This window comes from Musca domestica, unplaced genomic scaffold (genome assembly GCF_030504385.1).
Source record: "Musca domestica strain aabys unplaced genomic scaffold, Musca_domestica.polishedcontigs.V.1.1 68, whole genome shotgun sequence".
In the NCBI taxonomy this organism is placed as follows: domain Eukaryota; kingdom Metazoa; phylum Arthropoda; class Insecta; order Diptera; family Muscidae; genus Musca; species Musca domestica.
This window is the reverse complement of record NW_026712379.1, coordinates 383660-407759: the sequence shown is the minus strand read 5'-3', so window position 1 is coordinate 407759 and position 24100 is coordinate 383660. Positions and strand designations below refer to the sequence as shown.

The following is a 24100-nucleotide window of genomic DNA, read 5'->3' as shown; positions in this document are numbered from 1 at the left end:
CTATACTGAATTCGGTCTATATGCCAAAATGCAGGTTATTTGGTCTGATATTGGTCATTTGGTGCACGATTAACCCTATATCTAAATCTGATCCGATTATCACTGATTTTAATAGAATTCGGTACTTTCAATAGGTTCAATATCATCTCAATCGGGTAATAAATGCGACCTGCCTTTTGTTCACAAAAATACATTGACGGACGTACTGACGTTCATAAATCGGCTCAGAAAGTGATTATTTTTCTCAAAAGAAACTATTGGTCTATCTCGCTTCCTTATTCACTATGTGGTGTAGGGTATAAAAACAATTTGGCTTGGGTTTTGATTATTTAAATTTTTGACCCCTTACCGCGGGAGTGGGCCAATATCTGATCTAAGTCTTATATAAATATTACGTCGCACCAAATTTTTAATATATAGACTATTTCCTTCAATTTATATGAGATATGTGATAATTTTCGAAAAATTTTCAAATGAAAGTGCGGCTTGAGATATAACGGGCCGAAGTATTCTACTTTGTCTAATACTAATAAAATTTTTTAGTTGTAAAAAAATTAAAGAAAAACAAACATTTGTAGCCAATTTCAATCAAATAACTGTCAATCAAAATTTTAGCACTTTGTGGGGGAAACCCCATAGGAAGTTGGCCAGTAAATTCCATATTCAAATCAGAACACTGGTTGAGAGAAACATTTAGAGATACAAGTATTGTAAATATTAACCCTATATGAGGGAGGTACCAAGAGGGATGGGCCGATGGATATCAACCACAGCAGTTCTAAAGTTAGTAAAATAGTTGTGATGTGCGAAACTTGCAAAGAATTTAATGTTTACTTTGTATTATATCAGCGTTTTGTTATTCCAAATTTTAACCCCTTGTGGGGGAGGTACCAAACGGAGCAAACCGATATCTGCGATCTTGGGATGTGTGAAATTTGAAAGAATCGGATGCTTATTTTCCATTTTATGGGCGTTTTGGGTATTCAAAAATTGGACCCTCTGAAGAGGAGGTACCTACGATCTCGACAACAGATATTATGTTAGTAAAAATATTGTGATTCGGGTGTGTATTTTGCATTTCATGAGAGATATAATTATTTAAAATTTTGACACGTTGCGGAGGAGGTAAAAGAAGGAATGGTCCGACATATTCCATCTTCACACATTATATTGTTTTGATAGAAGTTTTGCGATGTGCCGAGTTTGAAAATAATCGAGTGTTCATTTTATGTTTTATGAAACTTTTTATGGTAATTCGAAATGTCGACTCCTTTGTGGGGTAGGTATCACAAGGAGTGGTCAATATCTACCATCTTCACACCAGATCTTGTGTTAAAGAAAATATCGGGATGTGCGAAATTTGAAGAGAATCTGATGCTTACTTCTCGTTTTATTAGAGATATAAATATTCAATAATTCGACCCTTTGTGGGGGATGTACCTGATCGAGTGGGTCGATATTGTCCATTTTTCCTCCAAATCTAACACTGACAATTATATATGGATTTGAAAAGTTTGCACAAAATCGAAAGATCCTTTCTCTTTCTATGTGAAAATCGTTTTAGGGGAAAATATTAAAGTGTGAATAGATTTTAACTTGTATAGGCCCACGTTTTTACAACCAGAGGTCCGAAATAAATATATTCTATTTCTCTATGTCACTGGAATAAGAGCAAGTATGCTATTGACTAGGAGTAAAATTCGTTCGAAATCGAGCTGATTCTACTTTTTAAGAGTTACTCTTATAGTTATTTTATTTGTATGTATGTTTGTACGCGCATTTCTAGACTCACAGCTGTCCTTATTTCTGTTGCTTTTCTCTCCCTGTCTTTGGCACACGATCTCTTCCTCTCCCCTGGTCGGTTGCAACAACAAACCCGTTTATTGTTCATATAAAGTTCCCATGTTTTTAATAACAAAGCTAGAAAATGAAAGAATGTTAAACTAAATACTGCCAAGGAATCAGAAATTTTCTGAGCGTTCTTTTAATTTTGCCTTCACATTTTTGGGTATGGGAAGGGTGTTTAAATAAAAATGGTAAAAATAGAACATGGCATGTTCTGGAACACAGCTTATATCTCGACTAGCTGAATCGATTAAGATTTAGTTAGGGACAGAATAAAAGCCAATTTTTCCATGTTAGAAGGTGTCAATCCAGCTCAGCATTTCACTTTTAATTTGGAAATTGATACATTAAAAATTAGATAATAAACCATATCATATGGATTTCCTTTAAATAGTCCAATTATTCTTCTTTCAATACATAGTTAAGTTCCATATGCACGCGGTACTTAGTATATTCAGTTGCAAAAAAGTAAAAAGGGCTTTAAGTTCGTTTATACCTTCCACCTGTTTGTCAAAGTAAAATGAAATACTGAAGAGAGTAGAATATCAAAGAGGCAGCAGACATTTCAAGAAGTTTTAGCTTATTTGGTTGGAAATTGTGGCAGAAACCTCAAAAGTACCGATAATCGGGAGGTACCGTTATATGGGGGCTATACCTGAAAGTTAACCAATATAGCTCATTTTAAGTACCAATTAGACGGCATATAATATAAACCTTTGATTAAATAATATGGACTATATCGTGATTTCAACAGACAGACAGACGGACATCGCTAAATCATCTTATTATTTCATTCTGATCAGGAATATATACACGTTTTGGGGTCTCCGACTATTATTTTAAGGTGTTGCATACATACAATAAAGCTCATAAATCAATCAATTGGCTAAATTAAGTTATAAATCGCATTAATATTGTGGATCTTAAAACAGAGACAATTATGTTAACCGACAAGGTGACCTGATAGGGGTTTTTAGTGTTTCTTAGTGAATAGACACGTGGGTACTGGTTCATACACTCTTTTCAATGAATCATTCAATCGCATTAGTTCTTTCGCAACTCCAACCCTAATCCCCTGTGCTTTCTTAATATATTTGTTAACTGATGCTTAAATATAAATGCAGTAGCCTACGCTCCCACTCTCATTTATGTAGAACAGATTTACATTCAACAAACATTCTTATCACTAATCGACCAACATTTCCATCATATTCCGACCAATTTTTAATTGTGACCAATTAAAGTGTGGCCAGCTCAGCGACTACCAATCATCATTCGTCGGCTTTATTGTCTGCATCATCCACCATCCGCTTTATGGCTTTTATTAATTCCAATGTATCTTTTGTGTTTTGTTTTGAACCGCAAGTACGTAGTTTACATGTGTATGTATGTGTGTGCTCTGCTCAAATGCGAGAGCACAAAACAGTAAAGTGCAATTAGGGTGAACAAAGGCCTGAATCGAAAGACAGGCTTGAAAACTAAAGCTTAATGTTGGTTGTTCTTATGCTCGTAGCAAACGAAGTGTGATGTAGTGTTGTGTGATTCGGTTGATTATTCGGGTCTTGCGGGTTTAGTAAACAATAAAAATGACTGGTCATAATTTGTTTATTGGGTTTTTTGATAAAAAAAATTGTTGCCATAGGGTAACATAAGGTTTTTGATTTTGTATGGACGGTAGATCACGTAATTATCATTGACCACAAAAAGTATGAATATTTTTGATCAGAGTACAGTTCTAAGACAGTTAAACAATCTGCCTGTCGTAACCATTTTTTTTTTTCGAGGGAGTTGATGTTTGATATAGTTACAAACATAATGACACGACTAATATACCCTCCTAGATGTAAAGTATTACTCGTTGTTGCCGAAAGATGTTTTATACTCTCTGCCTATGCACATATACTTAAATCAGAGCTCAGATTTACTAGTTTTTACTCGCGAAAATGTATTACTCGAAGATTAGAAGTTTTACCCGAAGTTAACTCACCACTCTTTTTTTATAAATGAATTAATAATAAGCAAAAATGGAATCTGCACCATTTCGAGCGGACTTTACTCTCACTGGAAAACGAGGTAAGCTTTCTTGTATATGTCACGCTTGAATTCGAGTAAAGAGTGAAACTCTATTGGAGCTATGATTTAAATATATTTTGACTTACGTAATGATTATTCAAAATATTGAACCTACATTGGGGAGGTACCATAGAGGTGGGCGAATACTGTCCATGTGTTCCCATGGATCAAATCAGTTTCAAGACATATGGAGCGAACTAGATATGTCCGTCCGTCCCTATGTCTGTCTGGCTAGTTGGTGCGCACGATAACTCTCGCAGGGAGCATACGATTTGATCCAAACTTGTTGGAGATGAACAATATCGGTCCATTCCTTCTGATACCTCCCTCACAAAAGGTCAACATTTTCATAGAAAATATTTTACCTCATGGATCAAGAGAGGATCATCCGATTTTGTTCGAACTTGCAAATTCTAATATTCGTATTAGTGCTACATCAGGTGTGAAAATGCATAATATCGTCCCACTCCACCAAGCACTTCAAAGTGACAAAATTTTCAGTAATCATAACTCTTAAAGTAAGAAAAACGGACCTGATTGTCTTCAAATTTCGCATATTCAAATATTTCTATCAACTCAAGATCAGGTGCGAAGATGGAATATATCGGCCCAGTACTTCTGGTACCTCCGCCACAACTGGTCAACATTTAGTATTATTATAGCTGTCATAAAATGCGATTCTTTTAAAATTTCCAGCATACCAATGTTTCTACTAACACAAGATTTGGGGTGAGAACGGAATATATCGGACCTCTAATTCAGGTACCTCCCTCACAATTGGGACTGAATTTAAATTACGAAACGCTCATAAATTGCGAAATAAACATTAAATTCTCTTCAAATTTTGCACTTCTTAATATTTCTTCCAATTCAAAGCTGGTTCGGAGATGATATATGTCGGCCCATCCCTTCTGGTACCTTCTCACAAATTCTCGCAATATATACCTCATACTTGCGAATCCGGTCAGCGATTCTTTTCAAACTTGGTACATTTAAATGTTTCCCTCAACGAGAGTTCATACAAAATAAAATAACCAACTACCCACATAAAATTCGAATAATACTCTTAACTATGATCACTTGATATGTTACACTGATTACCCGATCTGTAACCGAATCCAATATCTGTCTGTCATGCAACACTAATTACTCTGTTGTTTGTCGGTTAGTTTAGCCCAATCAACCAACCATACCGAATGATAAACAAACCAACAAAAAACAACAAGCACACACACATATGAGCCACTGTTGTACAACCAACAGCCAACACTAGTAACAATAACAACAACCACAGCAGCAGCAGCATGTCAGAACTGCTCACCTTAACACAACACGAAAATGAGATTCTCCTACCACAATAACAGAGAACGGACGAACGAACGAACAAACAAACAGACCCAACCAACACTGTGACGGAAAGCAGAGGAAGAAGAACAAACAGCGGCTTGGGCTGCTTGGCTGGCTGACTGACAGACAGACTTAAAGCCATTACCATAATTCTCGTCTGTTGAACTCAGAGTCGGTCGACAACATTTTCAGTTCGTACTCACTCACGCTCGCACTACTTTCAGTCATTTGAACGAAATATTGTTTCTCAGTTTGGCTTTGCATTTGGTAGCAACCGGAACGTCAGAATCAAACAATTTCGAAAAAAGGTACCCCAACCATCTCTGAACTTCGGTTAGTTAAGGGCCAGCATGCACGCAACGCGATTTATTTGCCAGTGCCGCAACAATCGTCCCGCGAGGCTATGAAGAAGCTCTTTGTTGTGTCCGTTTTGTCATTCGTTGGCCGTGAAAATTCACTAATAATCGTTAATAAACAGCGAAAGATTGGCAAAGAGAGTGTAAGAAAATAATAATAAAAAAAAATAATAATAATAACAACAATCGCATGAAATGAAAATTGTATAATTGTCGAGAGTGAAAACCCCCCGAAAACGCGTAGAAAAGAAAATCGGCAGTGTTGCAAAACAATTTAACTAACAGTCGACAGACACCACCGCACCTGTGGATATTCATTCAGTCGTCTTTCGGTTACGGTTTGTCGGTCGGTCTGTCTGTCTGCCTGTTGTTGGATACAGTACCCAGATTTCAGAGTGTAATATCAATGCAAAGGAGAATAAAACGCCGCAACAAGTCAAATGTAAGAAATAACAACAACAACAAAACAATTGACACCGAAAGTGGTCAAACAACGACGACGACGATACTGATTCCTAAAAGCCACAGGTGGGAAACTTGAAACGAACAACGCTACTGCAAAGGCAAAGCTGTTTGGTATCCCTCTGTAGGGCTTGTACTTTTTCGTGTTGTAGTCCTCCACCCCGTACCACCAGAGTATCATCATCTTCCTCCTCATTCTGTAAAAGTTTCGGTCATTATAATTTAATTTTCCTCCACTCCACTTCAAAAAACAACTTTCTCTGCCAAAAATCTTTATGCACTCCATCAGTAAAAGCGACAAAAGTTACATTTGCCAAACGACAATGACGACGATCATAACGATGTTAATGATGAGGCAGGGGGAAAGTGCAGACATTGGAGGGTAGATATGTATAGGACGGTCGATATTTGCTTAATATATTTTTAATTGTTTTTGTCATATTTCGGTAGAACCATTAAACAAAATACCAATGTCTGAAATCCAGTGCATAATTGGACACAGTGGGTCAAATGGTTTAAAAAGGGAAAAAGGTATTGACACAGAGTTCATTTATAACAAGTTCATTCAATATTAATATAAAAGAAAAGTGATTAACTTTAAAATATGGAATTTAGCGGGATTTCGTACTTAAAGCATGCGGGAAGTTCTAAGGAACGGGCCATTGGAAGGAGGTAGAAATTTTCCAAAAAAAAAAAACAATTGCTCCCCAAATTTAGCTTCATACTTTTGGTGAGAAGTGTTGATATGAAAACTAAGTTTTGCATGTTGTAAGCCACAGACTGTGCTAAAACTATTGTTATTGTGCGATCGCTTAGAGTGGCACTTGTAACATAGTGTATAAGATCACATAAGGTATATATATTCATGATCAGCATACAATTCGAAGTCGATTTAAAGATGCCCGTCTGTCTGTTGAAATCACGATATAGCCCACATTATTTGACGTTCATCTTCGAAAATTGGCAGTGTGGTTGGTACTAAAACAGTTCACGTTTTCGTATAGCCGGAATATAACGGCACCTCCTGATATACGGCATTTTAAAGAATACAGCCACAGTTTTCCACCCAAGTGTTCCAAATTTGGTTTGTAGCGGGTTCTATCTCTGGTAGCAAAACTTTTGTCTGTATAGGTCCACGTTTTACTGTAGCATCCATATAACGGTAACTTCGGACTTTCGGTATTTTGACAAAATAAGCCATATTTTCTAACGGATTTCCCTAAAATTAGTAGTTCATAATAGGTTCTAGTTCCGATGGCAAAACATTTTCCATAAGTATGCCGTATCGGATGAGTTTCCACATACATGGTGTGGAGGGTCGACTTAGCCATATGCGCCCATCCGTCTGTCCTGTTGTAATCACGCTAGCGTCCAACCGGCATGTGATAGGAAGCTAACTGCAAAGAGTTGTTTTTTTGTCCGTAGTCAGGTCAAGTTCAAAGATTAGCTATATCGTCGACGCTTTCTTTTTGCCCCCATATAATTATACCTTCTCATAACAGTTTTTGCGGCTTTCTAACAGAATAGTTTAAAATTCGGTATTTGGAGTTTGTAATGGGTTCTACCTCGTGTGCGACAATATTGTCTTATATGTCCAAGAACTTAGCTGCTTGTTTACTTCTTATATCCTCAGCCATATGGCTACAGAGGGTATTTATCACCCAAAGTCAAATATTTGTATAATCATGACTCTTAAAAAGTATGAAATAAGGATCCGATGGTCTTCGAATTTCGCACATTCGAATATTTCTATCAACACAAGATCTGGTGCAAAGATGGGATATATCGGCCGACGCTTTCTGACACCTTCTCCACAACCAGTCAAACTTTTGAATAACCATGTAGCTCATAAAGCGCGAAATAAGCATTCGAATCTTTTCCGACTTGACACGTCCTAATATTTCTATCAACACAAGATCAAGTGCGAATATATCGGCCCACTACTTCTGGTACCTCCACCACAACGGGTCAACGTTTTGAATAAATGCGAAATAAGGAACCGATTCTATTCAAATTTCACGCATCCCAATGTTTTTATTGGTCCAAGTTTTCCTATAGCCCCATACGTAAGTACCCCCCGATATTCGATATTCTTACGATTTTAGCCACACTTTCTAACGGATAAATCTAAAATTCGGCATATAATGTACAAATGATTTTAGCCATATATTCCAACGGAATTTCTTAAAATTCAACATTTTGATTTCGTAATGGGTTCTTCTGCTTATGTAGAACATTTCTATATAAGTCAACGTTTCTATAGCCCCTATCATCCCGATTTTCGGTATTATGATGATTGTAGCCAACTTTTTTAAAGAATTGTTTGGAATGTGGATTAGATATTCCTAATAACAGAACTGGAATTTCGGTATTGTCTGTGTATGTTCGGCATTGTATGCCTGTATTTTTACAAATGGTGGAGGGTATAAAATGTTCGGCCTGACTGGCCCGGTCGAACTGATCTGTTTATACCCTACACCACATTATTACGTCTTTGTGCATTTGTTTGTAACATGGAGAATATAGCGAGATAGACCCATAGTTACTTTTGAGGATCTTCATAGAATAACTTTTTGAGTCGATTTATGAATTTTAGTCCGTCTCTCCGTCCCTCCATGTATTTTTGTGAACAAAATGCAGGTCGCATTTATTACCCAATTGAGATCAAATTTTCCAAACAATAATTATTTGGACCAAGGACGAACCCTATTGAAATTGGTGAGAATCGGTTCAAATTAAGATATAGCTCCCATGTATGTCTTCAACCGATTTCGGATTAATTGTGCACCAAATGGCCAATATCAGTCCAAATGACTTGAATTTTGACATATGCAACTGAATTCGTTATAGAAACAATTACTTCAATATTTCGGTTCAGATATAGCTATAGCTCCCATATATATTTCAACCGATTTTAGGGTTTTAAGTCCCTCACGTGTGTAATATGGACTCCATAATAATGATATTTGGTAACAGATATCACATAAAGGTCAAAAATAAGTCCCTAAAACCTTATCAAGATCGGTTCAAATTTGTCCCTTATATATCTTTATCCGATATCAGGTTTATTGTGCACCAAATTGCTAATATCAGCCCAAATGAACTGAATCTTGGCAATTCCGACTGAATTCATCCTAGAAACAAGTGCTTCAAATTTGGTGTTTCAAGTCCCGGGCATCATATACAGCTCGAAACTCTACCAAATTTTATCTTCATCCGATTTTACGGTTATTGTCCACCATATACGTAATATGAGCCCAAATTTCATATTTAACCGAATTTTTTCCATTTGATCTAACTCGGTCCGGTATATCTACTCTATCTCTACTAAATACGCATAGTGGTGTATGGTAACCCGCCCGACTTTTGACCTTTCCTTACTGGTTTTACGTTGGGTAAGAGGTTATGACAGCGCAAGAAGCCAGCGTTTTGGATGCTAAGCGGTTAATATCGGTCAACGGGTGAAATTGATCATAACTTTTGTGTAGCAAATACTATAATTTCCATTCAACCACAAATATATATATATGCACACTTCTGACCTTCCTTTTCTATATATGCTGATTTCGTTGTCGTATATAGCCAGATATCGAAGATATAGCAAAATATATACGGGAATCTAAATTTAAAACTATTGTTTTGAATTCCCATTAGCGTGACAAAGGACATAAATATAGTGCATTTTCCATGGAGCTTGCCATGGTCTTGTTGGTTCCGCCAAAAACCAAACGAAAATCTTTGCATGACAATATTACATTATTTCAAAAATAAAATGAACCACAAAAATGAAATGCATTTAAAAAGAATTTTTAATGTGAAGTTTTTGATCTTTTCGCTTGAGAAAATAGCGCAGATGTACCTACTTCGTCAAACACCGATGCTTTGCTTTTGAAGAGATCGTGGGTTTTTGGAAAATGTTGGTTCCATAACAAAATCTGATTTTAAATTGGAAATTGACACATTACTTGTTAGCTTGACGTATTCGTTTATTCTAGTCAAAAGGTTTTCAGATCTAGAGAAACTTTACAGTAAATTATGATGTTGTAGAGTATCACATGGTCGGCCACGCTCGGCCACATTTATTTTTCTACTTTGACCAACTACATTCTTCACAGTGGACCCCACTGTATCAGTCTTTTTTACAAGTAATTACCGCCATATTTATTTTGTTGGCATTATTCATTTTCAATGTTCAACCTCGACGTAGTTCAACTCCCTCGACCGCCAACCCACCATTGGGTTACAATAGTGGTTTTTGGCAAAATTTAACTTTTGGTCTGCTACAGTTTTATTTATTTATTTTTTTTTTTTTTTTTTTGTATGTTCCCTTACGACTTTCCCTTTAATCACGTCATTTTCGCTCCATCATTGGCCACGAACATTGTACCAGACGACATCATCATCATCGCTGTTTTTCGTTCTGGTTTCATTGCTAAAATATTCCATTGCGGATTGAAAATGCGGCTGCCACACGCAACCTCTCCTTACCACAATGGTAGGAATATTTGTGACTTTTTTCGTTGTTGCTATGTTTTTGTGTTTTTGGCTAGGTCATTGTTGCCGCACCGATTTCATACTCTCGGTCAGTCACTCAGATGTCAGGGGCTTTTTCTGTCGCCTCACCTTTGTCGGTTTTTTTGACCGGCATCCAGCGGCATGTCAATGACGTGGATGAATAACCTTCGTCTTTATCGCATTTCCGGTAATTTCTCATAGTTTCAACGCATTGCCTTCCCATTGCCATAAACAGCGGACACAACATGAAGGTTTACAGAATAATTTTCACTTCTCCCGATAATAGTTTGCGATTTACCAAAGGGCTTTCCGGATTATTTAGTGCAAACATTTTTGAAATATGTTCGCATTTTTTTGGAAATGGAAAACAAAAAAATAACATAAAAGTGTAAACCTGTAAAATATTTCATATTATTAACCATAATTTATAGCACAGGCCAATTTTTATCCGTAATAATAGTAAAAGAGAGAGAAAGAGTTGTTACATTAGCTCTGAAATAACATCTATGCCCAGAGAGTATGAAAAACTAGCAATAATATCAAAAATAAATGTTAATCATTTGAAGTCAATATATAAGCCATTTTTACTCGGCCGAATCTATATAGCAAAGAGTAATAAGAAATATTTGGAAGGAACGTGAAAAATTAAAAAGAAAATCATAGAAAAATACCGCGTAAATTAAAACCGTTATATAGGGGCTAAACGAAGACGAAGACCTGGATAAGTAATTTTTTTTCATAGGCTGTAGTATAGATTCCGAAATTCAAATACGAAATTTAAAAACAAAATCCGATGAATATTTTCGCTAATATCATCAAAATACCGAATAAAGGGAGGTACCGTTATATGTGGGCTATACGAATTCGCCTGCATGCATAGTACATAGAGAAGTTCTTGCAGTATCAATTATGAACTTCAAATACGAAGCTTGAAACAATTCCGGTATATAATGTCGCTAAAATCATCAAAACGCCGTATATTGGGAGTTACCGTTACCGAACTTAACGCCTACTGGTTAAATATTTGCACATGTGTACAAAATTTTAGCCTTCTATCTCATTCGTTCGTTTGGACATCGCTAAATAAAAATTTACAGACTTTCAAGGTTTTAAATATTATTTAACCTTTTTTCGGAAAACATAATAGGAAATGTTTACATTTGACATCAAAAAGCCTTCAAAATCGTTCATTGAGAGGTTTAGCGCGGAGGATATTAGTAAAACAATTGTACAATGGACCCCCGTCTAAATTTTCGGACCAAAACTATTTAAACGTCTCCGTATGTAATCCCTGGAAACCAAAAGTGACCTCAATATAAAATTTAAGAACTTCAGCCATACCCCTTCACCCAATACCAAATTTATTAACATTTAGTATGCAATGATCCAAATTTAGTACCATTTACAAAACAACGTCTACATCTTAACCAAAGACACCAACAGTGACATCTATACCAAATTTTAGGATTTCAGCTCTGTAACTTCCGCCATTACCAAATTTAGCAACATTTAGTACACATATCCGAAACAATGTACATCTCTACATCATCGATGAGAGCAGTGTTCCAAAATTAGTAGTGTTTAGTACTTTTCGTGCAATTATAGTCCACATGTCCAAAACCACCTCCATATCTCAATGCCAGATACCAACAATGACCTCAATATCAATGATCCTATACCCAATACCAACTTTAGTAGCACTTAGTAAATTTCAGAATTCCAACTTAAAACTCAATTTTCAACCACAGACACCAACATCCTTATCAAATTACAGAATTTCAGCTCTATTCCTTTGCCCAATACCGTATTCGGTACCCATTAGTATTTTTCGAACAATTATAGTAGATATTTCCAAAACCACCTCCATATATCAAGGATACGTATGAACTGCGAAACTAAAATTACAAGTTAGTAATTTTTGTACACATTTCCAAAACCACCCTATTATTACAAAAATATCACCAACTGCGACCACAATACAAACATGAAAAATTAAAAAAAAAAAAAAACAAGTAAGAAACATTAGGTTCGGCCAGGCCGAACTTTTAATACCCTCCACCTTTCGGTAAAGAAAGCAATTTTTTATAAAAGTATCTGAATTCAAATGTGTTCCACTTTAAACTACCGTGATACGGGGGGCATAGAAAAACGTGGACCTATGCATTATGCATTTCGGAATCGGAGCTAGAACCCATTATGATCAACAAATACCAATTTTTACACAAATCCTATAGAAAATATGGCAAAAATCATCAAAATGCCGAATATAGGGAGGTACCGTTGTATGGGGGCTATACAAAACCGTGGAGCTATACGTACACCGGAGCTAGAACACATTATGAACTACAAATACCAATTTTTAGACAAATTCGTGGAAAAATGTGGCGAAAGTCATCATAATACCGAATATCGGGAGGTCCCGTTATATGGCGGCTATACCAAAACGTGGATCGATACATTTTCAATACCAACCACCCTAGACAGAATACAAATTGTTCTGCCAAATTTTGAAGCTCTATGTCAAATAATGTGGGTTGTATCGGCATTTCAATAGACAGACGGACATCGTTAAGTCGACTTAGAATTTTTTGCTGATCATGAATATATACTTTATGGGGTCTACGACGAATATTTATGGATGTTACACCTTTTCAAGGTGGAGGGTATAAAAATTCGCCTAAATAAAGAGCGTTATATAGGGCCAATACGAAGACCTGCATAATTAATTTTTTGTCATAGGCTGTAGTACAGATTCCGAACTCTAAATACGAAATTAAAAAAAAATCCGGTAAATATTATTGATAATAGCATCAAAATAGGGAGGTGCCGTTATATGTGGGCTATACGAAGTCGCGGCATGTCCATAGAGCATTTTCTGTTTTTTCGGTCAACTGCGACCAAAAAAAAAAAATTTCAAAATTTTGAACCTAAACCAAACTGTGCCATGTTTAGTAACATTGAGTACAGTTCGCACACTTAGTACATATTTTCAAATCCGTCTTAAACTTACTTTCCCACCTTAAATCCAAATTTTAAGTTTTTCCGTTCACAATACCAAATGGTACCATTTCAGAAGATTTCTATAATTTTAGAACTTTTCTTTAAAGTTCGAAATTTCAAAATCGCAGCCTTATCACACGCCTGACCCCACCAAGACTGACTTTCGTGTCAAATTTCTAGATTCTAGCTTAAGCCGTTTCGTCTAGGCGTTGATTCTCGGTCAGTTAGTCAGTTATTTCAATACTTTTTCATATATATCCCGAAATAGACAAATTATCCTTAATTCTGTTGTAAAACAGGCACAAAAATCGTAAAACGGAGCAGAAATTTTTATTGATTTGTACAACAACGTGGACCAATTTCTTATCTGGAAAATGTTGTCAAACTATCCAAACACCTGAAAGATTTCGACAATCAATCATCTAGGTCGATTATAATGCATAGTAGAGAGTATAAAAATAGAATTTCGATTAAATTTTATTATTTTGGTTGAAACGTATTGCTTCTAAAATTCTGGAGACTAAAAATGTCTCGAAGCCTTTATAAATATTAGGATAATGTTAATGCCCTCAGCCTACAGAACGTATACATTGTCTGATACGCCCAAATTGAAATAACATTTACAATATTTCATACCGTTTAGGGTTGCACATTATACTATTTCGATAAAAATTATGTTAAGTGCAAACACTTAAAACATTAGCTCACCCACTACTGCCCCACAAAAGTTCAAAATTTTTCGGAAAATCATACATTTCTCTCTCATAAAACAAATCGCTTAGCCGATAAAGTCGAAATGTTGGGTATGGTAACATTAAATTAAATTTTGGTGAGAAGTGAGGTGAGAATCACATGTTATAATGAACAATACTGAAACTTTGCTTCCGCCACTACCCCAATATGTGCTAAAATTTTGAATAATAATAACTCTAAAACAAACATGAAAAATATTAACCCACTGTTTCTCATACATATCCTCAAAAGTTCAAAATGTTTCGCATGAAGACAACATATATTGGCCCACGCTTTCTGTTACATCTCTCATAGGGAATTAACATTTTAGATAATCGGAGCTCTCATTAAATTCAAGGTCATTCCGCAGCTTTCTTCAAAAATAGCACACTTTATACCAACATTAAATCTGGAATCTGGATATGTATGTCTAGTATTTATAATAACAAGTAAAAGAGCAGTATGTTCGGCTGAGCTGAACTTGGAATACCCTCTATCATTTGGAAGGAATTTGCAATTAAAAATAAGCAAAAAAGCAGCTTAGTTCGGCCGGGCAGAACTTTTAATACAAAATCCGTTTAAGTGGTGAACTTTATATAAAAATTTTTTGTCATAGGCTGTAGTACCCATTAAGATCTTCAAATACGAAATTGGAAACAATTCCGGTGAATGATGTCGCTAAAATCATCAAAATATCGAATAAAGGGAGGTACCGTTATATGGGGTCTATACGAAGACGTAGACGAATTTTTTAGACAAAGGCTGTAGTACCCATTACGAACTTTGAACACGAAATTTAAAACAATTCTGGTGAATAATGCCACTAAAATCATCAAAATATCGAGGATATACGAATGCATGGACCTGCTTACGAAATTTCCAGGCATAGACTGTAGTACCCATAATAATAAATAAATAAAATAATTTTGCTAAAATCATCAAAATACCGAATATCGGGAGCTACCGTTATATGGGGTCTATACGAAAACGTGGACCGACATGGCCCATTTACGAACTTAACCTGCCTACTGGCAAAATACACATGTATGCAAAATTTTAGCCTTCTATCTCAATTCGTTCGAAAGAAAGACCCACAGACAGATGGACATAGGTAAATCGTCTTGGAATTTTACGCTGATCCAGAATATATACTTTGTAGTGTCTATCATGAATATTTCGAGGAATTACAAATGAAATGACAAAGCTAATATACCTTTCATAGAATGGTGGAAGGTATAAAAATCCGATGAAAAATACTGCAAAAATCATAAAAACATCGAATATAGGGAGTTACCGTTGTATGGGACCAGAACGAAGACGTGGACCTGTTTATGTAATTTTTGTCATATACATTACGATATTCAAATACGAAACTTGAAATAATAGTGTCGCTTATATCAGCAAAATAGTGAATATAGGGAGTTACCCTTATATAGGGGCTATACGAAGACGTGTACATGCATAGGCAATTTTCGGCCACAGGCTGAAGTACCCATTATGAACTTACAAAACAAAAAATTCCGATGGGTAATGTCGCTAAAATCATCAAAATACCAAATATAGGGAGGTACCGCGGTCCAATTCCAAAAGTCAAGAAAAAGTAAAATTTTATCAACCTGCTTCATATCGTTTAGTTCGAAAGCTAGAGTGATTTCCACAAACGGACACACAGACAGAGTATATACACTTTATGGGGACTAAAACTTATATTTCGAGGTGTTACAAACAGAATGAAAAACTCCCACCCCCTCTCAACTTTGGGAAAAACATTTAGAATTGGTTAATAAAGTATAACATCTTCGCTCTTTCATATATATTTCCCTTCTGCCCCTCCGTCTTAGTTGATAGTTCGTTTGGATTTACTTATATATACCAAAGACTCCCTTTTTGATCTCTCTTTGTTGAATTTAGTCTCCTCTCCGTTATTGTAGATTATTTGAGAAATACACAACATTTACAAAATTATTTTACTTGAATTTAGACATAAGTCAATAAACAACCTTAACTTATTAACACTTTTCCAACACTACAACAACAAGAGAAGAAAACAGCCATTCTTTGCCGCACAGATCTATCAATTTGTATTTCATTTAAATTTCATAAATTACACATCCCTTATATGTTTGCCATCAATAATTGTCATTGCCATAATTAAAAGAGTGTTAGCGTTGGATAAGTTTTGTTCTTTTTCAATTATTTATTTATTTATTAAGCCAACCACGAAGTTATTGATTCATCCATCCATTCTTGTTTATCCATTTGTCCAGCCCGTCCATCCATCGATGCATCCATTCATTCATTTAATATCGCATTATTATTTATTCAGATCACATGGGACCATAATGTTATATTTTATGTCATTTTTTGTGATTCCTCTCGGTTTTTTTTTACGACAACTTCTGGTTGCTGCTCCGGTCTGGTCAGGTCTGGTTTGGTTTGCACGCTTATCAATGGAATGCATGACCAAAGTAGAAGAAGAAAACCATCGGACATAAACTAACTGGCAGAGGAGATCAATTCATTTGTTTGGCATTCGGGTTATGATATTAATTTTTAATTGCTTGTATTGGCTATCCTTTTGGGAGGTCCCCCAAGTTAACATTTTAATTTGTGTTGGAATCGATACTTGAGTTGTTGCTTCTTTTTTCGATATTTTGTTTGTTCCAATAAAAAAGAAACAAATACAATGGCATATGCAGCGATATGAGATCATAAACGAAAATAGATGGACATTTAGTTATGCATTCCATATTTGGTGCGACATAAGTGTAACCATAATCAAAAACTGGTTAGCTGGGTATTCTTGGGGATGAAAAATTTCAATTATATACATTTTTCTAATTAACAAAATATGAAGTACCATATTGCGAGAGGAATTGTAAAACGTTAAATCTATATATAAGACGACGATTTCGTACCATCTCGCTTGGAATTGTAATTAATGAAAGTTGTAAATATGTACAAAACTCAGATAGATGGAAAATATACGGTCAGCAATTTAATGTTTTGTCCTGGATTCAACAGGACGGCGCTACGTACCAAATATCCAAAGGTGCACTCGACTTAAAAAAAATAAAAAAATAATAAATAAATAAAAACACAGCAAGGAAAACTCAAAAGTCGAGATGGGCCGACTATATGATACCCTACACCACTCTGCATATTTAGTAGAGCACCCATAACAAAATAATTTATTTGAAGTAGATCATACCACCTTCCAAAATTTGGCTTTATAGCATTTATAGTTTGAGGGTCTTAAACACAAAAGGCGATGAAACATATATATGAGAGATATAGCTATATCTCAACCGATTTTCAGCAAATTTGATGTACTTACTTCTAGACTGAATTTGGTCGAATGTGCCAAAATTCAGGTCATTTGGACTGATATTGGCCATTAGGAGCACAATTAATCCGAAATCGGTTGAAGATATATATGGGAGCTAATCTGAACCGATCTTGACAAAATTTGATACACTTATTTCAGAGCTGTATCTGATGTCTGGTATCAAAGATCATTGTTGTGGAATACATATTACGCGTGTGAAGGACTTCAAACCCCAAATCGGATAAAACATATATATGGGAGCTTTAGGTATATCTGATCCCATTTTCACCACATTAGAAGTACTGGTTTCTAGGATGAAATGGTCGGAAAAGTAAAGAAGCGACTTGATCGAAACCCACGTCGCAGTGGCAGAAAATGGCTCATGAGCTGAACATATCGCAATATTCCATTCGGCAAATATTGAAAAATGAGCTCGGGGTAAAGCCATTGAAATTCCAAAAAGTGTAAGAACTTACACCGCAACAGAAATAAAATAGATTCAAAAGAGCTTCACTTGGCCGAAAGTGATGAACTGGCGAATTTGGTTTTTTTCCGATGAGAAAACATTCATTGTCCAGCAGTTTGTAAACAAACAAAATTATCGTGTTTAGTTGCCAAAGAGGTGATGGTGTGGACCGCCATAACAGCCGATGGTCGCTATCCGTTGGTATTAATAGACGTGACATCAGAATAAATGCCGAATATTATCGCGAAAATATTCTGGAGAGTGTATTAAAGCCTTGGGCACGCAAACATTTTGGACGCAGACCTTGGACATTCAGCATGCGCCACCCATGGTTACAAAATTAGGTTCCTCGCTTAATTTCCAGCGTACAAAGGCCACCAAAATCTCCCGATACCAATCCGTTGGACTATTGTGTCTGGAGTATTTTGGAAAGCAAGGTTTGCACTAAAAAATACCAAAGTGTCGATCACCTCAAGCAAGCGCTTCGCCGGGAATGGGCCAAAATACCGCAGAGCAACATTCGGGCAGCGAGTGACGGTTTAATTGGCCGTTTAAAGGCCATAGTTCGTGCCAAAAGTGACCAATTCGAACAAATCTAAACTTATTCTAAAATTTGATGCTATTTCCGACATTTTTTGCTTTCATTTAATACAAATTAAAAAAAAAAAATGTAAAAATTGTGGCGTTTGCCTTTGTTGCAGTTTTTTTTATCTCACCCTGTATGTCTGTATTAAAATATTCTCATATGCATTCATAATATAAACGTATATTTTCTACAAGTAAAACTGCTAAATATATCGGGCCCGGCCAAACTATTGTCATTTCCTTACTGGTTCATATGATCAGCTGCTGGAGTTGAACTCGCAATCTTCTGATATGTAGCTAAAGATATTGCACACCGGTTTTGATTATGGTCCAAAGATATTGCATAGAAATTTCACGCAAATCACTATCCCAGTGAATGCTTCTTTGTGCAATACATTTAAATTCAAACATTCACACATGTTTTGGGAATCGCCTTTCCTTAATCACCTGAACAGTATCCTTAACATTTGCTTTGATTTAGCAGCCCTCCATGGGAACCCTATGACGTTCCATATTTCCCTGAAATCTTTAATTATAACTCTGCAAACCTTAACCTATTTGTCAACATCTCGCAAAAAGAAAAGCAGAATAGACATTATTTAACATTTAATTATGACTGCTTTTCGATTCATCAACGTGGCTATTAAATATGTAATTTGTTTGATTTCCTTTTCCTTGAAATCCGGTCTACTTTTCTGTTTCGTTTCCTTAATTAGTATCGGACTATTGTAAAATTCCCATCAATACCTTTTAATTATTTGCAAAAGAAACAATTGGCAAAAGCCTCTGTTCTGCTAAAACTTAAGTTGATGCTCAAGATTATTAAAATTATTGTGGAAACCATTGGCAACTGTAATTTTGTTTTTTGTTTCTTTTTTAACAAAAGACCGCTTCTGTTCGCTGCTTCTGTGTAATATCCGTTGTCACAATTAATAATAATACAAATAATGAAAATACTAATGAGTTGATTCTCTTTCGACTATTTCTATTCTTTTCTTCCTTCACCTTCCTCGCTCTTGCTGCCTTTCCGAATTTCGATTGCACACATTTTGTTGCAATGTTAATGTTTCCCTTTTCTTCTAAATGGATAAACCACCCAAACACCTACACCCACCACCCACATAAATACAAATCGCGTTCACCCACCCCCTGCTCACGAACAGAGAGCATTTTCAAAGAATCCTTTTGTGACCACGACGACTTTGATGACGTATTTTACAAACGTATGGCCACCCCACTGAGAATGAGGATGAACAAGACCACCGCCACATCTCCGGCTGGTCGCATCGGGGCTGGTAATGTTAGTATTCGCGGGACAGCTAATTTCCTGGGGGTCAATGATAATGTTCGACGACGGCATAGCCTCTATACGTTTAATGATGATAACTGTGACAATGTTTTGCTTAGAGATGTGTCATCCAGCTCTGATTCACTCTTTACAGACCCGCCACTATCGCCGAACAGTACCAGTGTTGTAACGGCACCTCTTGCAGATTCCCCCGGCGATCTATGCCCCAATTCCACTGCAACAGATAATGACGATGAATTCCTGGACGGCGAGGACGATGACGATGATGTAGATAGTTCGGCAACAGCAACATCAACGACTACCAAAAAGACAAATAAAAATCTAACGCACAATAAATCACTATCCTACACGGCAGTCCAGTTGCCAACCAACCTGGAACAGCATCTATTGGCGGCAGCAGCAGCAGCCAATGCGAATGCAATCCAAGCGAAAAAACAACGACCCCTCAGTGAAATAAGCATCGCTTCCGGCGATACCTCGGGAATTCTCTCGCCAACAACGGCTCGGGCCATATACGAATTACGTAAGCGCCACCAAGCGGACAAGTTATCGCTGCTGTCAGTGGCCAAAACAAGCTATTTGGAAATTGTGCCAACCGAATTGCCCACAGAATCCAGTCCGGAGAGTACCGATGAACAAATGGCCATGCACTTGGGCAAGAAGCTGGCGCAGGTATTGAGTGGCAATTCAGCTGGTGCTGGAGGTGTCACCAATGCTGCCGGTGTTGGGACGGGCGTAAATACCAATAGTGCTGGCACTCCTGGTTCGCCGCTGCCTGATAATGGAAATTATTTCATTGCTGCAACAACGCCAACAACAACCGCCACCAATGAACTCTTCAACATTGCCAAAGCAAAGAAGATTGAATTGCCAAGTTTGTCGTCACGTTTGGTGGCAAGTGCCGCTCCGTCGCTCGACAGTCATGGCATGCAGTCAACAACAGGTGAGTACAGAAAATAGAATAATAATTATTACATTTTTCGCAGAATAATTTTATGAGCTTCATTTCATAAAGAGAGCAAAATGTGTAATGAAGCAGGAAAAAGTGGGAAATCGTACTAAATGGGTACAAAACAGTACAAAAATGAATAAAATATCCATATTAATAAAACGAATTACCAAAATTGGTATGATAACCACTTTTAGTGAGTAAAGTTAAATTATGACAGCGACTTTGTTCAATTATGCGTTTTTCGAAATTCGTCCTACAAGGGTACGAAAAGTACAAAAATGTTCTAACTATAGTACCATATTGAGTGATTGGGAGATACTAGAGCTCTGAATTTTTGTACGTCAGTTTGTCTATGATAAAGAAATGGCGTACTTAAAAAAATATTTTGGAAATTAATACTTGAAGTACAAAAAGTATTAAAAGCTAGAAAATTTGGTATATATGCAGCTAGATCTGTAGATTTAGAACCCCTACAAGTCCATACGCATATGTCGGAACTTGTACAAATAATGAAACACTTATAAAAATAACCTAAATAAAAATATAGAAATATAGTAAATCAGTTTGTGCTGTTTTTATACCCTTCACCATACATAGTATGGAAGGTATGTTATGTTCGTCATTCCATTTGTAACTCATCGAAATAATAATTGTAGACCCAACAATGTAAATATATTCATAATCAGTATGAACTTCTGAAACGATTTAGCCCTATCCGTCCGTCCGTCTGCCCGTCCGTCTGTCAATCCGTTGAAATCACGCTAGAATCAAAACGAATTAAGATAGAAAGCTAAAATTGTGCACAGATCAGATATCACCACGATATCGATATCACCTTTTTCAATGGAATTGTTCTTAATAACTACTTTAACCCCTGAAAAAGAATAGTCTTTATAGGTCTATGATCTCGTATATCCCCCATATAACTGTACCTCCCGATATTCGTTATTTTGATGATTATAGTCACATTTTTCAATGGCATTGTCGGAAATTCTACACAAGGAGTTCTCTCTGAATACTTTACCAACTGAAAGAGAATTTTCTATATAGGTTCACGATATCGTATAGCCCTCATGCAATGGTACCCCCCGATATTCGATATTTTGATGATTTTAGCCACATTTTTCAATGGAATAGTCTGAAAATCCACACAAGGAGTTCTCTCTGAGTACTTTACCCCCTGGAACAGAATTGTTTATATAGGTCTACGTTTTAGCATAGCAACCATATAACGCTACCCCGAGATATTCGGTATTTCCAGGATTCTCGCAACATTATTTAACGGAATTGCATCAAATTTCGTATTTGAAGTTCGGAATCGGCACTACAACCTATAACAGAATTATTAAGAGGAAATATCCCACAAGCTAATATATAGCAGAACCAGAATTGTAAAATGGTAAGCAACATTGGATGCTACTTCATATCGAAATAACAAAATATCGTTGAGATAAATACTGTCCTGAACTACACAAATCAAGTACTCGAAAAAAAGCTAGTCCCTCTTTGCCACAAAAAATTACTTGTGCAGGTCCTTGTCTTCGTATACCCCATATATGGTTTTTATATAGATCCTTTCAATTGGTAAAGGATATGTTCGGACTGACCGAAATTATGCTTTTTTACTTGTTTAGGTCTACATTTATGATCTAATGAATTTTCCCTGTAATTTTTTTTTGTGTTGCACAGTGTTATCGTCGATTGTTTACCTTATATTGAAATATAATGCCAAGACCTTCTTTTCCGATATCCTTATTCTTTCAAATTAGGCTGATACTATAGCGGCCCGAGTGATTCCGGATTCTTGTATGTAAGCAATTTTACGTCCGGAGATCTGGAAAAGCCATAGTTTAAATGACGTCAGAAGTCGAATCAGTATTGCAGGATGATTTTCAAGTACTTCATCCTATCGAAAATTGTAACAAATTCATCACGAAACTTGGTGGTATGGATGAATCTACGGAAACGCTTTACTCTTTACTGCGATTTGCCTTTGAAAACGACATATACGCAGTTTTAAACGTAAACCCCAACGTTGTAGAAGTAGCTGTGAATTGTAGTCATGTACACGCACAGCCGTATTTCTAATGTGTCCTACAAGTGATCTCTGTTCTCAAACGGGGGACAGTTTGTCATCAATTCTGACACCAAAGACTCGCTTCGTGAGAAATCTTGCCACCATGATACATGTTTGTCCGTCGAACCAAACGATTACAAAAAATGCCATGCATACCGGCTTTGGTAAAGTCCAAACCAACAGCTATTGTCCCCATTGCGGGATTGAAACCATCCATGGCATATGTTGTGGAGTGTTTTGCTCAAAATCCAAATTGGTTAATAATATTTTCCTCTTTTCGATAACCCGGTTGCTTCGGCGCAGTGGGAAGTGTAAAAAAGCTATCCACTGGCTTCTCTTTCCTAGATGTGAACCCTGTTTATGTTTGTCATTTTTGGTATTCTGTAACAGGAAATCCTTGAACCTAACCTAAGGGGACTGAAATTGAAATGAAGGTTTGCATCCAATTACATACCGAACATGCATATTTAGGATTTGACATACGCACTCGTGTACACACACACACACCCACATGCATCGCACACTCTTGACAGGACATTAAGAATCAGAATCATTAGTAAAACGACCATAATCAACATTTAAAAATCTCAACCGAAAAGAAAACTTTATTTAATTTTGATGTAATTTACCTGAGGTTTCATTTGGCAAACATATTTAACCATGATTCTGTTCCGACAACCTTCTGTTTTATCCGTTCATCCATCTTCTTTTCCTTCGCCTTTGCATCGAGAATCTGGTTATGCCCAGATGCCAGAGGCATCATCCGAATATCATCGGTAAATGAATGACTAGCTGGCTGGCTAGCTGGTTCTACTTTTGTGTTTCGAAGAAGAGGGATGAGGGGATAGGTGCACCCATTTTGCTATTTTTGGTAAGGGTTTTATCTTCTTCTTCCTCTTCTTTCTCTCGACAAATGTTTGCAGTTGAATGCAAATATTTTTCATTTGCAAGATGTAGGAGAGGAGACCATAACAATCTGGCATTTGAATAAAATACTTTGGCACTCCATGTGGAAGAAGTGTGAGTGGGAGCCACAAACATGAGAGTAGTCCT

At 36.4% G+C, this 24100-nt stretch overlaps 1 protein-coding gene across 2 annotated transcripts in view; it reads left to right on the top strand.

Annotated features, from left to right (window-relative positions):
• Positions 1 to 24100, top strand: part of LOC131805945 (protein cappuccino) — a 96446-nt gene that overhangs the window by 1554 nt on the left and 70792 nt on the right. For both annotated transcript variants that reach the window (XM_059129751.1, XM_059129750.1), the window contains exon 2: positions 20152 to 20961. In XM_059129751.1, coding sequence (XP_058985734.1) covers positions 20152 to 20961 — 810 coding nt within the window. The remainder of the gene's footprint in view (positions 1 to 20151; positions 20962 to 24100) is intronic.